At 42.5% G+C, this 18,445-nt stretch overlaps 2 protein-coding genes across 4 annotated transcripts; both read left to right on the top strand.

The window, feature by feature from the left end:
* Nucleotides 1-617: 617 nt before the first annotated feature.
* LOC142598898 (uncharacterized) lies at nt 618-9,404 on the top strand. The gene is made up of 28 exons (XM_075738295.1): nt 618-629; nt 1,933-2,119; nt 2,226-2,246; nt 2,514-2,534; nt 2,900-2,920; nt 3,079-3,099; nt 3,191-3,211; nt 3,321-3,341; nt 3,669-3,689; nt 4,143-4,163; nt 4,450-4,470; nt 4,764-4,784; nt 5,235-5,255; nt 5,526-5,546; nt 5,835-5,858; nt 5,987-6,007; nt 6,297-6,317; nt 6,421-6,441; nt 6,789-6,809; nt 7,080-7,100; nt 7,361-7,381; nt 7,662-7,682; nt 8,086-8,106; nt 8,387-8,407; nt 8,519-8,539; nt 8,676-8,696; nt 8,810-8,830; nt 9,266-9,404. Exons 1-28 carry the CDS (start codon nt 618-620, stop codon nt 9,319-9,321), a joined length of 783 nt encoding a protein of 260 aa, XP_075594410.1. The 3' UTR covers nt 9,322-9,404.
* Nucleotides 9,354-12,049, top strand: LOC142598906 (tripartite motif-containing protein 10-like). 3 transcript variants are annotated; one of them, XM_075738319.1, is made up of 4 exons: nt 9,354-9,424; nt 9,816-9,836; nt 9,935-9,955; nt 10,134-12,049. In XM_075738319.1, exons 3-4 carry the CDS (start codon nt 9,952-9,954, stop codon nt 10,643-10,645), a joined length of 516 nt encoding a protein of 171 aa, XP_075594434.1. In that variant the 5' UTR covers nt 9,354-9,424; nt 9,816-9,836; nt 9,935-9,951; the 3' UTR covers nt 10,646-12,049. The 3 variants fall into 3 exon arrangements, with proteins under 3 accessions (XP_075594434.1, XP_075594435.1, XP_075594433.1); XM_075738320.1 differs by lacking the exon at nt 9,816-9,836 and having other exon boundaries at nt 9,385-9,424; XM_075738318.1 differs by lacking the exon at nt 9,354-9,424 and having other exon boundaries at nt 9,605-9,836.
* Nucleotides 12,050-18,445: the final 6,396 nt, after the last annotated feature.

Below are 18,445 nucleotides of genomic sequence, written 5' to 3'. Positions count from 1 at the left end.
GTATAAAGGCTGCCCTGTTTTCCTTATTTCTACCCCTGCCAAAGATGCTGATTCTTTACCCATAATATAAGTAATTACCAGCTCGTTGGTTTCGTTTGCATCAACATGGTGCAGTTATAATTAACCTGACCCTGGGCATGGTGCAAGCCACGTTATCGGTTGTGTTCGCAGGGAAATAAAGGTTGATTTAAAGCTAATATCCATCTATTTCTTTTGGTTTAAGGCAAGCTTACCTCGAACCTGGGTAAGGAGTTTTATTTCCTTAAAATGAAAATTATGCTTAATTATGCAAAAGTGCTGGGTATAAAAAATTAAATTTAATACTAGAATATTTTGTGGGGTTTCTTTTAGGAATGAGTGGTTATTGGGGGATTTCTCCCTTAACAAACTTTATTTTTAAAACATTTATATAACAAACCTTATTTCTAAAATATTATAGGGGAAGGTTTCCATGGCATAACATTTCTGGGTTTGAATTTTACAGTGTGAAGACAGAGCATCCTGAGATGGGATGGGTGCAGGAGTTGTTGCTTTACATTTCTCTGTATTTATTGATCTTGTTTGTTTGTTTGTTCGTTTGTTTTTGGGTTCTTTTTGGTTTTTTTTAGGTGAATGTGATGCAAAAATCAGTAAGTAGAATTCCTCTTTGGGGGGGTGCCGAGGAGTGTCTGTCCCTGCTATTTTCTCTTCGAAAATGGGAAACCTGAGGATTTCTTTTTGTAGATTGAGTAACATTCATAGCATCAGAATTTCAAAGTATAATTATCAGAATAAAGGCAATATTGGGGGGGGAGGGAAGCAATTTTCCTGACCTAAGAGCTCTAGGGATGCTGTAGACTCAAGACACAGAAAAGAAGGAAATATTTAATAATAATTTTTCTGCTTTTTTTTTAAAATTCTGTACTCCTTTTCTTTCCAGAGGAACGTGATAGAAAAATTAGTAAGTGTCATTCTTCATTGTGCTTTTGGGGTAAAACCCCCTTGTTTTGGGGGAGGGAGAGCCTCTCTGATGCCTTGTCCTTGAAAAGGGGCAAGTAACACTTTTTTTCCCCAAGTTTCAGCTTGGACTTCTGCATTTCCCACAGATAAACACCACCTAAACAAACAAATTTTTTTTTTTTCTCTTTGCAGCCAAGCTCGCAGCAGAAATACGTAAGTACTCTTTCTTTTTGAACCAAAAATGACAGTTTTAGGCTTAGAAACCTCTTTTCTAGAGTCAATTTTTGTTGTTTTACTTTAACTAATACCTATTTTTTTTCTTATTTGAAGGCAAACTCACTGCGCTGCTTGGTAAGTCTAATTTTTCTACAGAACCTCATGTGATAATTATTTTAATTAATTTTTTTTTGGCGTGATTTTTACGCAATTAGTTGGAGGAACCTCCTGGTTCTCACCAGGGATTGTTCCCTCAGCCGGATGTCTCCACTTTCTCCCAAGTTGGATTTTCCCTGGTTCCTTACAAAAATGTGAACCCAATGTGTGGATTTTATTGGGTTTTGGGTTTTTTTTTAATAAAAGAACTAAAATTTCTAAATCAAATAATGAGAAAAACGAGCATAAATCAGCTTTGCAACAGAAGGTCTTTGAGCTTTTGGCTTCAGGACCTGTTGACCTGGGGGAAGAGGGCAGTGCTGTGTAAAATAAACTAAAAAACCACCCCAAAATGCTGGATTTTACTCTTTTTCTTTCTTTTTTTCACTCAGGGGACCGAGACTTGAGGCTTCGTAAGTGACATTCCCCTCCCAATGCATAAAATCTTATTCTTACAGTGGATTTTCCTCAAGGGGCTGGTGTGTTTCCAAAAATCCGTCTCTCCTTCCGGGAACCTATTTTTTTTTTTCCTTCTTCTTCATTTTTTGCGATTTTCTCACTTTTTTTCCTGCATTTCCAAATTAAACCCCTTATATCACTCCTAAATGGATGTATTGCTAGAATCCGTGGGTTTCTGCATCGTCACGGTGCAGTTTAGTCTTATTTTATACCATCAGGCTATACATTTTTATTCTACGTAATATTTTACTCTACGTAACCTTAAACAGGGATTTCTTACACTGTGTCCATCTCTTTAAAATATACTTGAATGTCCTTCTTTTTTTAGGGAAACTTAGTGCGGAACTTGGTAAGTAATTTTCTTTCCAGTATTGTGGGGGAGGAAAAGGAGGAAAGACCAGCCAGAAGCACCAAAAACTAATCAGATTTTTTTTTTTATTTTATTTTTTTTTTAGCAAAATGTGATGCAACAATAAGTAAGTGACGTTTCCTCCTCACCCACCTTGGGATGTTTTGGTTGGTGTTTTGGCATTGAAGGGATGCTGGAATTTCTTAATTAAACTAAATTTGAGTCATGAGACAAAACGATCCTTTTGGATTTCAAGGGCTTGGGGGAGCCAAAATTCAAGGGGGGAAAAAAAAGGGAAATATGACGGGGCTGGGGGGAAATCCTGTGAGACGAGCTGGGATGGGCTGGAGCGGGGGGGAATCTAATAGGAATTAATGTTATTTTCTGTTTTAAGGAATATTTACGGTGGAGCTTGGTAAGTCTGTTTCCTTCCTTTTGCATTTTTTTATTTAAAAATTGTTAAACTGAAAAAAAATTACAAAAAAAAATCTTACATTACAAACAAATTATTAAATTGCAGTTAGAAAAATGCAATTATAAAAACAAGCCCCAAACTTCTTTTTGTCTGCTTCCCTACCTGGGGAAAAACAACATCTTACAGGCAGCAGTAGAGAAATTTAAAATCCCAAAATAATTAGAAACGGGGGTAACGTGGGCTAGAACAGGATTCCAAGTACAAGAATACTTGTACAAGAGTACAAGAGAGAGAGAAAAATGTAAGATGTGAATGGCAGAAACCTTGAGAATTAACACACAATTGTCTTTTCTACTTATTTTTAGGTGAGCGGCACACAAAAATCGGTAGGTTTTACATTCCTCTGCCCAATGAACCTCTGGATGAATTTCTTGGGAGGAAATCACTCAAAAATCGCGATCTCCTGCCTGTGTATTTACAGGAAAATAAAAAAGCCGTGCCTTCAAACTAACTTATTTTTTTTTCTCCCCCTTTTATTTTTCAGGTGAACTTACTGCAGATGTCGGTGAGTCATTTTCCCATTAACCTTGATTTAGGCAGAAATATCTGATAGGCACCCAGCGATGTCATAATAATTTATTTCTCTTTATTTTTAGGGGACTGCAATAGAAAACTTCGTAAGTGTCTTTTGTGAATTGCAAGACTTAACTCTATTATGTCATCAAGAACAGAGCGATGTCACAAAAACCTCGTCTTTTTTTTTTTTTTTTTTTCCTTTATTTTAAGGGCAACACGCGGCAGAACTCGGTAAGAAATTTTCCCTGCTTTGCTCAAATTGGATTACTTTTTTTTTGTGGTTATCTCCGCATATCCGAAGGGTTTTAAGGGAATAATTTCTATTTTAATCAAGTTTAGCATTATGTCTGCAAAAGCTAAGATTAGCAGATTATAAGGCTGATTTAAATATATAATAAATATTCCACAGAATATCATTTCCCAGCAACATTGTAAATAGAAAATACAATAATATAATAATATTATGACAGAATAGAATAAACCCTCGGTAGAGCTTGACTTCAACACCAGTAGAACACAACTCACACTGATTTATTTTTATTTCTTTATCATTTTTAGAGGAACGTGACGTGAAAATCAGTAAGTATCACCCCGCTCTGCAAGCCACAATGTTATCCCAGCAGCTCTTTTGCTTTTTTTACCGATGAGCTCAGAGGCAACACAAGTTTGTCGCTGCCCAGGAGGAAGGGAATAAATATAAAATATCAGCTGCAGAAAGCAACAACCAAATCCGCAGAGCAGAAAAACCCGAGTGACAATCAATATTTTCTTTTTTTTTTTTTTTCCTCCTTTCTGTCCTCCCATGTAGACGCTTACTACTTCCTATTTGAATTAGTGGCATTGCTTGAGCCTGTTTTTCACCGCCAAATATTTATTTAGCTGAGGCTGGATGTGTTTTTAAGCAGAAGGCAGCCATGGTAGTAACAAAGTAATTTAAAGACCCAAAAAGCTACTGATAATATAGGGAAACAATTGAAGACAAAAGCGGTGGTTCCTTGTTATTTAATGCCCTTTTTTTGTGTTTTGTTTTAGGGGAAAATGAAGCGGAGATAAGTAAGTGTCATGTCCATACTCATGGTTTGAGGGGGGGTCCTCTGGCTTTGGGCTCAGCCCCAGTGTGCCAAAGACCTTTTTTATCTGTTATGTACAAATTATATTTATATTTTACACTATATAATTATATAGTATTAATTATATAGTATAAATATATATGATTTGTATGTTATAAAGCTATTCTTATAAAATCATTATTAGTATAATTATACATGTATAAATTGCATAATATATATATGGTGTTAAAAAGCTCTGCTTCAATCTAATTTTTTTTTTTTTCTTTAAGGGCACCTTGCTGAGCTGCTTGGTAAGTGCATTACCTTCCCCTGCCCATCAATAAACTAAGTGTACAGACAGTGCAGGTGCTGCCCCGCCTCATTTGGATGCACCAGCGGCTTTTTTTTTATTATTATCTTCATCCCTTTTAGCAGAAATACTGCTCTGCCAAAGGCAGCTGTAATTTATCAAAGTGTAATTTAGAAAAAAAATCAATGAGGAAATGCAAAAAGTGCTGAAGTTGAGGCGTTGAGAGGGGTGCATCAGCAAAATCCCGCAGAAAAAATAGTAATAATTGGTACTAATTTCTATTTCTGTTTGCAGAGGACCGAGATTCGGAAGTTCGTAAGTCCATTCGTGTGTCTCGGAGAAACAAGTCCTCCGTGGGAAGCGAGATCCCCTAAAATAAATAATGCTGGTGCTCCCTGTCACCAAAGAAGTATCTTTGAAGTAATGATTAATAAAAAAAAAAAATATATATATATAGGATATTGGAGGAAAAAGGTCTGGAGTTCCAATTCTGTCCTGAATTACTGTAAAACTTTGTTTATTTTATTTGCAAGATTTTATCTCGGGAAATATTTTTCCTTCTGGGGAACGATACGCCCAAAATTGTGGGTCCTCGATGCGAAATTAAAAATTATCTGTAGTTACGTGTGCGTAACTGGTGGGGTTTGGTTTTTTGGCTAAGCTGTGTGAGTTTTTTCTGCAGAGCTTCTGTGTAGTAAAAACCTAAAAATTGGGGAAAAACAGAGTTTTATTTATTCCTATTCCTGTTTTTTGTTTTATTTTTAGGAAAACGAGATGCCATCATTAGTAAGTGTTGTTCTTATTTTCTGAGTGATGCAGTCCCTGGGGGTCACAAGCAGGGGAATGGTGCTGCTCTTGTTTTGGCTCAGTATTTTGGTCAAAATACCATAAATTAATTGAATTATGTAAGAACAAAAAAACCCCAAAACAATTGAATTAAGAGGCGTAAAGCATTTGCACATCTGGGAGGATTTGGGTTCCCCCCGTCAAGACCCTCTCGCATCCTTGGGAAGGAAAAGCACTGATTAAAACAAATTTTATTTTCTCCTTTTTAAGGAAAATTGACGGAAGAGCTTGGTAAGTCATTTTTATTCCTTTCACAAAACTGATTTGGGATTTTTTTTGTGGTTTGGGTTTTTTTTTCCCCTCATAATTTGGGTTGCCTGGTTGTATGTAGTTTTTGATGCATAAAAGGATTAGCGCCAATGACTAAAAATAAAATAATAACATTTAACAGTAATGCACAAAAAACCCCAGCAATGGCATAGAAATTAGCTTGTATCCGATACCAAAATCTGGGGCACAAAAGGAAAAAAAAAATAAATCTGTATTTCACCTTTTCTTTTTCTCTCTTCTTTTTGTTAGAGGAATTAAAGGATAGGGAAGCTGGTAAGTGATATTTTTCCGTCCCTTCTAAAAAATGTAGAAAGTTTAAGGGGGTTTGTAATTATATTTTCTTTGTGTGTGTATAAATAAAAAAATATATACACAATTAATTCTTCCTGTTTCTTTTGCAGCTGCGTCTTCTGAGGAGTCTGGTAAATCTTCATTTTCTTTTAATGTGACAAAAAAAGAGATGTCTCGAGTTTTTTGCGAGATAAATCTTGTTACATGCATGTTAGGTTGCTGTGACTGGATTTTTTTTTTTTCCTTTTAAAACAAAGAAATGAGTGTGTTTAATATAATTTACAAGCTCATTTCAGACCTACTAACAAATGCAAATAATATATGGAAGAGGGATGCAGCTAAAAGCATAGAGGCTAATAAGAAATCTGTTGGTTTTTTTTTTCTTTTCCTCTTTTTCCCCCCTTTTTTTTCCATTCCTAGAGGACAGTGATCTAGAAGGGGGTAAGCATCATCTTTCTTCCTGCCAAGGCAGAAGAACCTTTTGATTTGAAGGAATCCTCCTTAAGCACGTGATGAAAATTTTCTGTTTTTCCTCTTTTTTAAGACAAACTTGCTGAAGAACTTGGTAAGTCGTTTCCTTCCTTTGCTGACAGCAAACACCCACCATTTCTTTTCAGGTTTTTTTCTGCTGAATTGGAGTTTTCTGGTCTGTTATTGCAACATCAGCAAAAAAATTAATACTGAAAAATTGAAAGAGAAACAAATCCAGTTTGTAAAAGGATGTAATATTCAGATGTAAAATTTGTACGTCACCGTCAGAAGCAGATTTTGACTTTTCTCCACTATTTAACTGCAAAAGTGGAGGAAATTTGGGTCTTTGAATATCGAAGATAACAAATAATAGTAGAGAAGGAGGAAAACATCTGGGGAATAAACAGATCCTAATGGAAATCCATGTTTTTCTCTCTTAAGATGAAGTCACTGAAGAGCTTGGTATGTGATTATTATTTTATTTTTTCTTTTTAACCTTTAACAAAAGCTTTTTCTAAAGCTTTCTGAGTTTTCTTTCTTGCCCAGATATTAATTTTACCATTACCAGGAATTGAGGCTTAGATAGAGGGAAATAAGAGCCAATAGAAAATGGAATTTCCAATAATAAATCACTAATAAGAAGAAGGTTTTTGGGGAAAAGTCCTGTCTCTGATATAGCATCAGCAGATACTTTTAAGTGATTTTAATCTTGGTTTTCTTTCTTATTTTTAGGGGAACGTGATAAAAAAATAGGTGGGTTTTGTTTTCATTTCCTGGGCCCTTTTTGGGTGTATTTGGGTGCTGTGGCAGGGTTCAGAGCGGAGGGATGCTGCCCGTGTTATCCCAATCTGCGGAATAGCTGAGGGAGCTGCTTTTCCACCCCTAAATACTAATTTCGCATCAGGTTCTCCGAATACCGCGGGAATTCGTGAGATCTCTAATTCTTCCAGCCCTCCCGAGGTACTAATTGAGCAAAAGAATCCTAATTATTTCATTTATTTCTTTCCTTTAAGAGGAAATCACTGAAGAGCTTGGTAAGTCATTTCTGTTTCCTCCCCCCTTACTTTCTTTTTCCGCCCTTATTTTATTTTTCCCCCTGTTACTCTCTTACATTATTTTGAGTTTTGTGGGCTTTTATGTATCAGTTTAGAGAAAAAAACCCACCACCCACAGATAAAGTAAAAATAATAATAACCAGCAGTACAGCGCTGCAGGCAATTGTCAAGTTGCAATCTGTAGGTGATTCCAAACCACAAAAAATTATGGGTGACACTTTTAAGATACTTATTTTTCTTTTCTTTTTTCCTTTTTCAGCAGAAAGGGCTGCACGGATCGGTAAGCATTGTTCTCTCCAAGCCTTCTGCCTCTCGTAGGGTGGGAAAGCACATGGGACTGCAAATATTGCTCCAAAATAGAGAACTTTTCCTTTAATATGAGATAAAAAGACCGTTCAAAAACTTCACGTCCTCCTCGCGCCTCTCCGTTCTCCCTGGGCAGCCCAAATGCTCTTCTGTATTACATTTTTGGATAATAAGGAGTTATTTTGGGGTTAGTTTTCTGTTGCCGAGGGCTCTCTTCAGTTCAGCGATGCTTAACTCTGCTGAGAGCAATTAAAATTAAAAATCTGTAAATGTATTCTTGAAGAGAAATGTAGAATCCCCCAGCGAACCATTTAGTATAGATCTGTAGGGAAAAAAACATTCATAATTAAGACCAGTTTTCCTTTCACTCTTTCTAGGGGAACTCACTGCAGAGCTGGGTAAGTCCTTTAAAAAAAAAAAAAAAGTGTGAATACCTTCTTTATATTTAGTTTGGGGTTTGGTGGGAACAAGTCATGACCTTTGCTTTAAGATTAGGAAAGTCAGTTACGGGGTGGGTTAATCTATATAAAATTAGAGGCAAAATGCAAATTAGAATTATAATTCTATGTGAAAGAATATCAGATTTATCTCTAGATGCTGAAGACACACAGCAAGGTGGGGAGTGCTTAGGAATAACTTTTTATTTTCCCCTTTCTTTTCTATTTTTTCCTTATTTAGGAGAACGTGATACCAAAATTGGTAAGTGTCCATCTCCTTCCTGAATCCCATGGAACACAGTATGTGGAATCATGACTTTTATTTTCATTATGATAATGAAAATAAGTATTTTTTTTCCTCTCCTCTCTCAAGACGAACTGTCTGCAGAAATCAGTGAGTGTTTTTCTCTGCCTTCCAACAAAACAAATATACACAGTTTATGGTCTGTATTTTGGTATTATTCATACAAAGGAAAAAAATAGATAACAACAACTTTGCTTTTATTTTATTCTTGTTTTCCTTTATTTAGAAAAACGCGATAGAAAAATCGGTAAGTATCAGACTTCTTCCCGAGATGTGAACTTTGGGTGTTTGTAAGATCCGTACGATCGCTTGGATGTGAATCATAATGGAAATCCTTCTTTTTTTCTTCTCTCTTCTTAGATGAGCTCACTGCAGAGCTTGGTAAGTAACTTTAATTGCAGGGAAAAGAGAGACACAAGTCTATGTTTGTCTTCTATATTTACTCTTTTTTAATTATTACTTACTCTTTATTTTTGTTATTGATTACTCTTTTTTTATTATTTCTTTTGCCTTTTTCTGAGCTACTTTGGGGAGCTTTATGGAAACCTGGGCTATTAAAGTAAAAAGATGCATGCATTATAATTATATAATGCATAATGTGAAATATATAATTATGTATCTCTAATAATTCTATTAGGCAACTATATACTAGTTTATTGTGTAGTTATGTTATTAATGTCATTATAGTAATTGATGCAAACAATAATAATCCTGAGGGACAGAAATAGATTTTTGCATTGGGAGCCAAGAAAGTCTTAGAATAACACAAAAAGGAGGAGAAATGCGCAATAACTATTTTATCGTTTCTCTTTTCAGAGGAATACAAAGCAAAGATGCGTGAGTGTCCTTTCTCCTGGTTCTGGGAGCAGTAAAAGATGTGTGAGGTTTTGGGGGCGTTTTGGAGTAGGCGAGCTGTGAGATTTTTTTCTTGGTCACCTCCGTAGACTTTGGCATCGCAGAAATCGCCCACAAAAGGTGAAAATATTGGTCATGACTTTCCAGAGCACCCACGCACCTTCCTCCCCTCTGCAAACCATACAAGTGATGCCCTGTAATTGTGGCAGAAATTCCTGATTTGACCTATTACAGTTTGTTTTTTTTTTTTTTACCCTGTGCGGTGATTTCTGCCCGTTAAAGTGTCTGTTTTTTTTTTTTTCCCTGAGGTTTAATCTAGATGACAATTTATGTTACAGACACAAGCCTCAGTGAGATCTTATTTTGCATCAGGTTAATCTCATGGTAGGAAAAAAAAAAACCCAACGCTCTTTGGGGGGAAGGAAGGAAATAAATTAGCATGAACTGGAGGCATTTGGAATTGAGAAACCCTCATTAGAACTAATTTTTAATTATTTTTTTTTCTTTTAAGGCATATGCATTGAAGACCACAGTAAGTGTGTTTTTCTCCATTTTACAAATACAACTTCTGTTTTTTGGATTTAAGTTTCCATCACTGTTAATAACTTATCTTTTATTGTGCATTTTTAGGGAAAGAGGAAGAAAAAATGGGTAAGTAACTTAGTGCTCTGGTCTGCTGAAGGATGTGCAGGGAAAGTCACACAAATAATCGAGTCTTGAACTACAGAAAGAAAAAACACCCTATTAAACTTCCAAGAAGTCCCTGGACAAAAGGCAAATTAAATAAGTTGAATTCTTTCTCACTCCTTTTTTTTCTCCTCTTCCACAGCGAATGTGACGCTGGATCCGGAGACAGCCCACCCCCGCCTCATACTCTCCAAGGATCAGAAGAGCGTGAGATGGGAATACATGCTGCAGGAATCTCCCGACAGCCCCGAGCGGTTTGACGCCGACCCTTGCGTGCTGGGTTGCGAAGCTTTCACCTCCGGGAGACACTACTGGGTGGTGGATCTAGCAGAGGGACAGTACTGTGCCGTTGGGGTCAGCAAAGAGTCTCTGCAGAGGAAAGGACCCATCAGCTTTAATCCTGAGGAAGGGATCTGGGCGGTGCAGCAATGGGGCTTCAAGAACCGCGCCCTCACCTCCCCTCCAACCCTCCTTAACCTGCCGCGGGTCCCCAGAAAGATCCGGATCTCTCTAGACTATGAGTGGGGAGAGGTGGCGTTTTTTGACGTTGACAACAAAGTACCAATCTTCACTTTTCCTCCAACTTCTTTTGACGGGGAGCGGATCCGGCCGTGGTTCTGGGTGGAGTTGGGCTCGCTCTCTCTGGTCCAATGACCTTTGCATTCCTCCTTGGCATGGGCAGCGAGCAGGCGGCTCGGGAGGCAGGAGGAGCGGTGGAAGCACCTTACTCCATCCACACTCCAGCACCTAGGTGGTTAAGAGCAGCAGGATAGAGACCAGGATAGAAATGCTCTCAGGAAGAGCCGCGCCAAACCTCACTCTCCCCCGTTCCCAATAGAGTGCTCCAACCCTGTGCAAAGGAAAGGCAGCCCATCCTGCGTGTTCTCAACATAAGGTGATGGAAGATCTGCCCAGCCTCGGCCCTTGGCCCAATGTCTCACGGTTGCCTTTCCAGCATAGAAGAACTTCAGATGACCTGCAGAGAGACGTAAGCTCCTCCTTCAGTTGATGGAAAGAGAAGGGCACCAGGGTAAGTCACCGTTCACTCTGTCCGCATCAGACAAGTGAGAGTCCAGGCTCCCACCAGCGTTTTTCTTCTCATCAGTTGGTGGTTGATGGATAGATTTCAACTATTTGAGCCACTTTTATAGAAAGCAGAGGGAAATAAGCACTTCTGGTGGGCAACTCATCTCATCCAGACATAGACATCAAAATAGGGCAGGCAAACTGCTTTCCGTGTGCCTATCTCGCCTCGTCAACTGTTGAAGAAGCCTACCCTTGCAAGAGATAAAACGACTCTTCTTCACCCATCCTCCTTACAAATTCAGGCCCTTGGCCAGAGAAAGGATGCGTCAAACCCTTCATGACCGTTCGCATTGCTCCTGGGCGCCTCGTCAATGCTGCACCAATATCTCCGCAGGTTTCCTCCCCAAATGCTCCAGCTACTGTGCCGCTGGTCAAGGCATTGCTCCCGTAATCCTTTATACTAGAGCTGGGCGCAACCAGGTCCTCTGGCAGGACTAAATTTGGCTCAAATCTGCCCTGGGCAGATGATATTAGTCCAGTGGGGTTAGTCAGAGTCCATGAGTTTAGCTCAGCCTTTGGGAGAAGAGATAAGCCTGGATTCAAGACCAAGCTGGCATGACGCTCTCAGGTGAAAACAGGGGTGCCGAACATCCAGTCCCTATGGATTAAAGGTTTGAAAAGGCTCAACGTGAGGACGGAGCTCTGCATCATGATGCCATAAAGCTTCCAGTGAGGTACTGGGGGCTGTAAAACTAGATTCGTGTGGGTTGAGGTCGAGCTTGAGATCTGCATGGGGCCAGCTGTATTTGAAGGTTGGTGACTGGGGACATCACTGAAGCTGCTAGAGGGGATGGACATCACGGTCGTCACCTTTCACAACATCTCACTGCACTTTAACAGCACCGATTAATTCCTCTTTAATCCCTGCTTGTTCTTAGCCACCTGTAAAGCCTTAAAATCTTGTCTTTTGCCCCACCATGAGATGGCCAACTGGTAATTCCCATCTGACAATAAATCATTTAAAAAATCAAATGCTCTGGAGAGTTTCTTTCCAGCTAGTTGAACATGGAGCCCTCCTGGCCCTCTCAGTTGATGCCTGCAACCTACATGATCTCTCTGCAGCATCTCACCTCACTTACCCTCCTAAAAATGGGAGACATTTCAGGTGGAGCAGGGAGGAGGGGCTGGACATTTTCAGTTTGGAGGCTGGATGCTGGTCGAGGGCGAGAGGGACAGTAAGGCACTGTTCTGACCCTTTCAGGGTCTAGGTGAGGCCGCAGACCCAATGTCAGTGGGGCTGTGCGAGGACCGCTGAAGGAGGTTTCTTTCTAGAAACATCTTCTCCATGGCTGGTATTTCTGTTGTGCATTAAGGAGCAAATCTTCACAGCTGTGTGCTGGGTAGCCCAGGTGTGTCCAATTAGGATGGGCCTGGGCCTAGTTTTTAAAAGGTCTGCAGGCAGTGAAGGAGCAGGGCTGCTCTTTGCCTAGCTGGGGCTGGCCCTGCTGTGCCAAAGGCTCTAGCTGCGGAGGGGGCTGCCTGCCCTTGCCTGTTCTCGGGAGCTGGCCTAGGAGAGAAACGAAGTGGCTGCCACAGACAGCTGCCTCTGACAAGGAACAGCCGGAGCCCATGGCAAGGAAGAATCCCTCCCAGCATTCAACAGCCGTGAGCACCATCAGCACATAGCGTCAGGAGTTTGGTGCTTCCATCAGCCGAGCGCGTGAGCTGCCGTGCGTCTAGAAAGCCTGGTGGGAGAGGAGCGTGGAGGCACCCGCCACCTGCTCCTGGGTGGGCGAGGGTCGGGCCGCCGGCACTGTGGAGGACCACGGCGCGGAGGCAGAGAGAGGCCTCGGGGTGCTGAAGGTCTCCCATGGGTGCCAGGAGGTGGGGTGAGTCATGTGTGCGGGCCCATCCCTGCCACACTTCTCCAGATCTCTGCCTGCCTCCTTCCTGTCCTTGCCTCCAGATCCCCCAAGATTTTTGCTTTTCTGCCAATGCTGCCCCGTACCCTGCTGCCTACCACTTTTGTTTCTAGGCATCTCCTGTTCTGGTGCACAACCTACTATGATTTAATTCTTATTATACTGCTTCTGAAAAATGCATCTCTGCGTCTACGTAGCAAACTGTATCTGTCTTCAGTGTATCCCTCTGCTCTGCAACCCATGGCTCTTCCAAAGTGCTTCTGCCTGTGGTTGTCTAGTAGGTTCGCTCGCCTGAGATACATTACCCTCTCTGTATGGACACGATTGCTGGGGGGGGGGCAGAGAGAAAGGTAGGGAACTGTTATATGTTAAGGCGAGCCCACAGCCCCAATGTGAGCGGGTCTGTGCGAGGGCCGCTGGCGGAGGTTTCAGGCCAGGCAGGTCTTTTGGGGCTGGCACTTTTGGCCTGGGAGCAGGGGCTCAACTTTCAACGTTTTGAGGGTGAACGCCAATTTTGACAAGAGAGACGTAAGGCGCTATGTTGAGCACATCTGCGCTTTGTTCAGGTCTCTTGTGAGCTCGTCACAGCCCCAAGACTTTTGCAGTCTCTCCAGCCCCTTCCGGGCCTCTCTAATCCCTGCAACAATGCTTCTTGTTCTGTCAAAACCTTTTCCAAAGCCATCTTTTTGCTCTACAGCAGTCCTTTTTTGTTTTCTGTCTTATAGCATGTTTCTCCTTGTTTCCTGATACTCCAAAGATACCTATCTCTGGTTCAGATTACCTTCTGAGTTTTTCAGAGAAGGTGACAGCCTTCATCCATTGTTATCAACACATCTCCCACAGTGGGGTTTTTATGTGTTTTACACTTTATTTTTTTCTAGCTACTCAGGTGGTCATTAGGATTCTTCACAGAGTTTCTGATAGATTTTTTATATTACTATGTTCTTTTAGTGTTTTCTGTCTTTTGGGACTCATCTAGTTCTGTTAAGGGAGTCAGTCAGAGAGACCATCAAGGTTACTCGAGTCATCAATGATTTACTGTAAATAATTTACCTTGCAACCAGAAATATTTTTGAGAAGGGATTCTTACAGGATCTATTTCTGCTTTGCATTCAGCATGCTCTAGAATATAGATCCAGTAGAACTTGGATCGCACGCATTATCTCCCTAGAAATTATGTGTAACTCCATAGCATCTTGGGTTTTTTTACAGGAAATTAAAGCACATAATTTTCAATTTTGTTATTGCATTTAACAAACTGCTTTCCTATATAGCTTACTATGACACTTATCTTTTTTTCTCTATACCCTAGGGTAATTAAGTTTAATTACCTACCTGTTGCTGATGCAATAGATGTAGCTCAGGTAAAAGAGCAGGTCTCATCACTTTCAGTAAGGATCACTTTCTCCATTCAGCACTTTGCATAGCCCAGGCTCAAGGCAGATCAGAAAATTGCCATTCCTCCTCCGGCCGCCTTTAAGCCTCGTGGTGTCGGCCCCTCCCCTTGCCCAGGGGATGGTGGGAAGGGCGGTGGGCGAGGGCCGGGGTATATGAGCCACAGGTCTGGGCCAGGGAGCTCATTCTGCTCCTGGGCTTCTCTGGTATTGGTGTTCTGCTGTGCCTGCAGTCAGTGGCAGCTTCTGAGTTGGTTCAGCTGTTGGCTTTGATGTTTAAGGAAGCAGAGGTACCTGAGGTAAGAGCTTCAGGAATAGTTGAGGTTAAGCAGGATATAGAGAACACATTTGTATGCAGGTTTGGGGTTTTTTTCCAAGTTCATAATTTTGTATTGAGTGTTCAGCAGTCTGCAAGATGATCAAATAGTGTGCGGTTCTTTTTTTATTCTAGCTTGTTGTATTTTACTGGAATTCCTGACTTTATTAGAGATGGAACCTTGTTTTTTTCACCAGTTTTGCTGTTTACTATGCAAATTATGGATGTCATCCCTTTTGATAGGACTGATAGTGAGATTATCAAGCAGGGTTTAGGGTGAGCATCTTGTATGCATCCACTGATGGAGTCTTAGTATTTTTTAAGAAAGCAGCAAGGACATAAGGTACAGTATCTTTTGGGGTACAGGACAGCTCATTGCCTTTCCCAGCTGGCCATGGGCTACCACGTTGTTCCTAGAAACTTTGCAGCTTGCAGCAGGCCCCTCATAGATTGTAAACATCAGGGCTTCACTTATTTTGTGGGGCTGTAGCAGAGCGCAGACTTTGCAGGAAAACAGAGGAGAGGAGCTCCCTGCAGAATGCAGAGCACAACTCAGAAGAGCAGCTCTTGAGGAGTGGCTGACACGGGGTCGAGGGGTGCAAATACAGGCGAGGAGCTGTCAGAAGGAGTGGAGTTGCTTCCCTGAGAAGGGTTTTCTAAAGAGAAGGGGTTTCTAAAGTTTTGGGAAAGGGAGGTGGGTTCATCAGCCTTTCTAGGGTCAGCTTTGCAGTTGGATTTGGATGTCGATGAGGTCTGTTCTATTTTAGTCTCTCTGTAGCTGACAGGAGGTACGACAGTCCCGAGAGATGCACTGTAAACAATCCCTTCCTCTGCATCAGAATACGCAGGGCTGCACATCAGAAGGGTCTCATCTCAGTTTGCTCTAGTATCGGTCACAGCAGTTATATTCTCTTGTTCATATTTATCTATTGTGTTTTTAGCACCGGTTTCTGTGGTTGTAAGGTGCCTGCTCTGGATCTTTGAGATGCTGTCACAATCATCACGCTTTTTCCATTGGCCGACCGCCTCTGTAATTCCCTAAGGGGTTTTGTCGGTAAGGAGGTAGTTGGTGTCACTTGTTGCCTGAGCCTGAACACGGCAACCTGTAAATGGCAGAGGCAATGAGAAGCGGCCGAGGTAGAGCAATGGAAGATGGGAATTGGTGCGGGCAGGCCACGGTTTTGAGGAGCACCTCAGCACGTGGCTTTAACTTTGGTGGTTTTCCAGTGCTGTAAGCAGCCTCAGAGGGACAAAGCTGTATCCCAGTAAGCGGTCTGAGAAGGCGAGCCGATTGTCAGCTGGGCTGGCATCCCAGAGAAGGAAGTGACGGCAGCTTGGTTAAGTGTTTCTCTTTGGTTTTACAGGTGCCACATCATCTGTTTTTGGAATTGGATAAGGATTTGAGGTGAGCTGCAGGGGTAGCAAGGAGGGGAATGAGACTGACTTCTCCAAGAGTAACAGTAATTTTGTCTCTCTCTTAGCATCTTAAGTACCACAAGCGATGATGGCCACAGTGTCTGTCTCCAGAAGGCATGGGCAAGTAGAACACCACAGCCCTTCTGAGAAGGCTTGGTATTGTGGGAGATGTTGGTGTTGACTGGTGTGATGGCTTACTGCTGGCGCTGCTCATTTATGGGGTTATTTTATGCAGATGACGAAGCAGAACCAGGTGACTGCAGAACTGTCCCAATTAGCTGATGTGTGGTAGGTGTGTATTTGTCAGGCATGGCTTCAGATCTGTGGTGCTCTGAAAGCCAGGTTGACAGACCATGGTTGGGGAGGGAGTGGGATGAGGAGGGGGCAAGTTTGGGGGTTCCAGGGGAGGGGTTTTAAGCTAGTTTAGGGGAAGAGGGCTGTCTGGGAGCAGCGCCCTTTGGGCGGGCAAAGGGAGCGGGTTATTTGTCAGCATAATGGGCAGGGCAGCTCCAGCCTCTGGCTCGGTTGTTGAGTATGTTGTCTTCTGTGTGTTAGCCCTTCCTTGGGTCTCAGCGCCCTCTTTGCGCTCAAGGGGCACGGCACGTTTCTTGGGCGCCATCCCTAGGGTCTCGAATGCCTGTACTCGTTGGCATAGTGCCAGTCAGGCGCTTCTTTGCTTGCATAGCAAGCTTACAGTGTGGATCAGTCTTGCATCTTGGAAGTTTCCGGTGGATCCTCTTTTTGCAGCCTCATCCTAGGCTGTGTCGGGAGCTCGGCTCTCCAGCCATCGCTTTTCAGGGACTGGAGCTTCCTCACCGCATCCTTGCATTCTTAGGTCTTGAAGACTGGCTTCTTGCGCATCTGTCATCTCGGTTCGGACAGTAACTTCTTTTAACGGGCCATCGCAGTCAATTCTCTTCTGGGGTTGCCATAGAGCTTCATCGCCTGGGCATTGTGCCCTGTAGGTAGTCTTGCTTGTCAGCGTGTCAGGTTAGGGAGTCCTTCTCACTGACAGTTTTTCTCATCTTTGAGTCATGTTGTTTGTAGCGTTCTCTGTAGCCTTGGTCTGTGTATGTGTGTTGGGCGTGGAGCTGCTCTGCCTGGGGTTGTTGAGTCAGGGTTAGGTGGAATAGCAGTAAGAGTCTATGGTTAGTATGTTGATATGCCCAGTCTGGAAGGGGTTGGCTCTCACTCAGCATCTGGGTGACTTGTTTAATAATTTGGTGTGTTTTTTTTCAGATTTGGACAGACAAGATGCGCACCAAAGAGTGGCAGAGGAGGCGAGTAGAGCACCATATGAAGGCAGGTTGGCCAGTGGTGTCGGATGGAAGATGTGGCTGGTGGCTATATGGCTACATTAAAATTTCTCTGGGGTTTTTTGATTTTGAAGGTGCAATGCTGGATATCAACATGGGAGGTGACTCAGGCCAGGTGAGCAGTGACTTGTGGGCTGAAGTAGTGGTTATTTTTCAGGTGTCACATTGCTGGTTAAGATGCAGGTATCCTTTGTGTTTTCTAGGTGGGGTGCAAGTGTGGCAGCCCAAAATGACAGAGGCTAGGTGAGCAAGCGGCTGAGGTAAAGGAGCAGGGGATCGGAATCCATGTGGGCAGGCTGCGGTTTTGGGCACTGTCTCAGCATGTGCCTCTTGCTTTGTTTTTTGCAGGTGCCGCAGGGAGCCTCGGAAGGGTGAAGCAGCACGCCGATGAGCGGTCAGAGAAGGTGAGGCGGTTGTCAGTGTCTAATAGCACAGCACTATAGAGCAACTCATTTGAGTGTTTCCCTCTGGTTTTGCAGGAGCTGTGTGGCCGCTGTCGGAACTGGATGCCCATTTGAGGTGAGCTGGAAAAACAGCGAGGGCGATCCTGGGAATGGTGACTTTCCACAAACATAGGAGTAATTTTGTGTCTCATGGCATCCTAGGCGCCACAGGCGACGACAGCTGCAGTGTCCGTCTCTGGAATGAGCAGGTGAGTGGAAAGCCATGGTGCTTCTGAGGAGGGGGATGTTGTGGGAGAGGTTGGTGTGACCAGTGTGATGCTGACCGATGGCACTGTTTTATTGTTTGTGGTGTGGGTTTTTTAATGGTAGCTGATAAAGAGGAACTGAGTGACTGCAGGACCATGCTGGTTTGCCAATGCGTGGCACGCAGGTTTTCTGTTGCAGATGGTTCCAGATCCCCGGCCCTCTGACAGCTAAGTTGAGGGACCAGGGCTAGGGAGGGAGTGGGACGTAGGAAGGGGGCAAGTTTGAGGGTTGCAGGGGAGGGGTTTTATGATTAGCGTAGGGGAGAGGGTTGTCTGGGAGCAGCCCTCATTGGGCGGGCAAAGGGAAGCAGGTGACTTGTCAGCACGATGCTAGCCTGTGCTGGGCAGGGCAGTT

The sequence above is a fragment of the Balearica regulorum genome, chromosome 32, assembly GCF_011004875.1.
Source record: "Balearica regulorum gibbericeps isolate bBalReg1 chromosome 32, bBalReg1.pri, whole genome shotgun sequence".
NCBI lineage: Eukaryota > Metazoa > Chordata > Aves > Gruiformes > Gruidae > Balearica > Balearica regulorum.
This window is presented reverse-complemented; position numbering and strand designations above follow the sequence as displayed.

Excerpts from the sequence above, each read along its gene's own strand:
- LOC142598898 (XM_075738295.1), top strand. Across the intron at positions 3,100-3,190 it reads TGAACTTACTGCAGATGTCG|GGGACTGCAATAGAAAACTT; the intron begins GTGAGTCATTTT and ends CTTTATTTTTAG. Across the intron at positions 5,859-5,986 it reads ATTAAAGGATAGGGAAGCTG|CTGCGTCTTCTGAGGAGTCT; the intron begins GTAAGTGATATT and ends TTTCTTTTGCAG.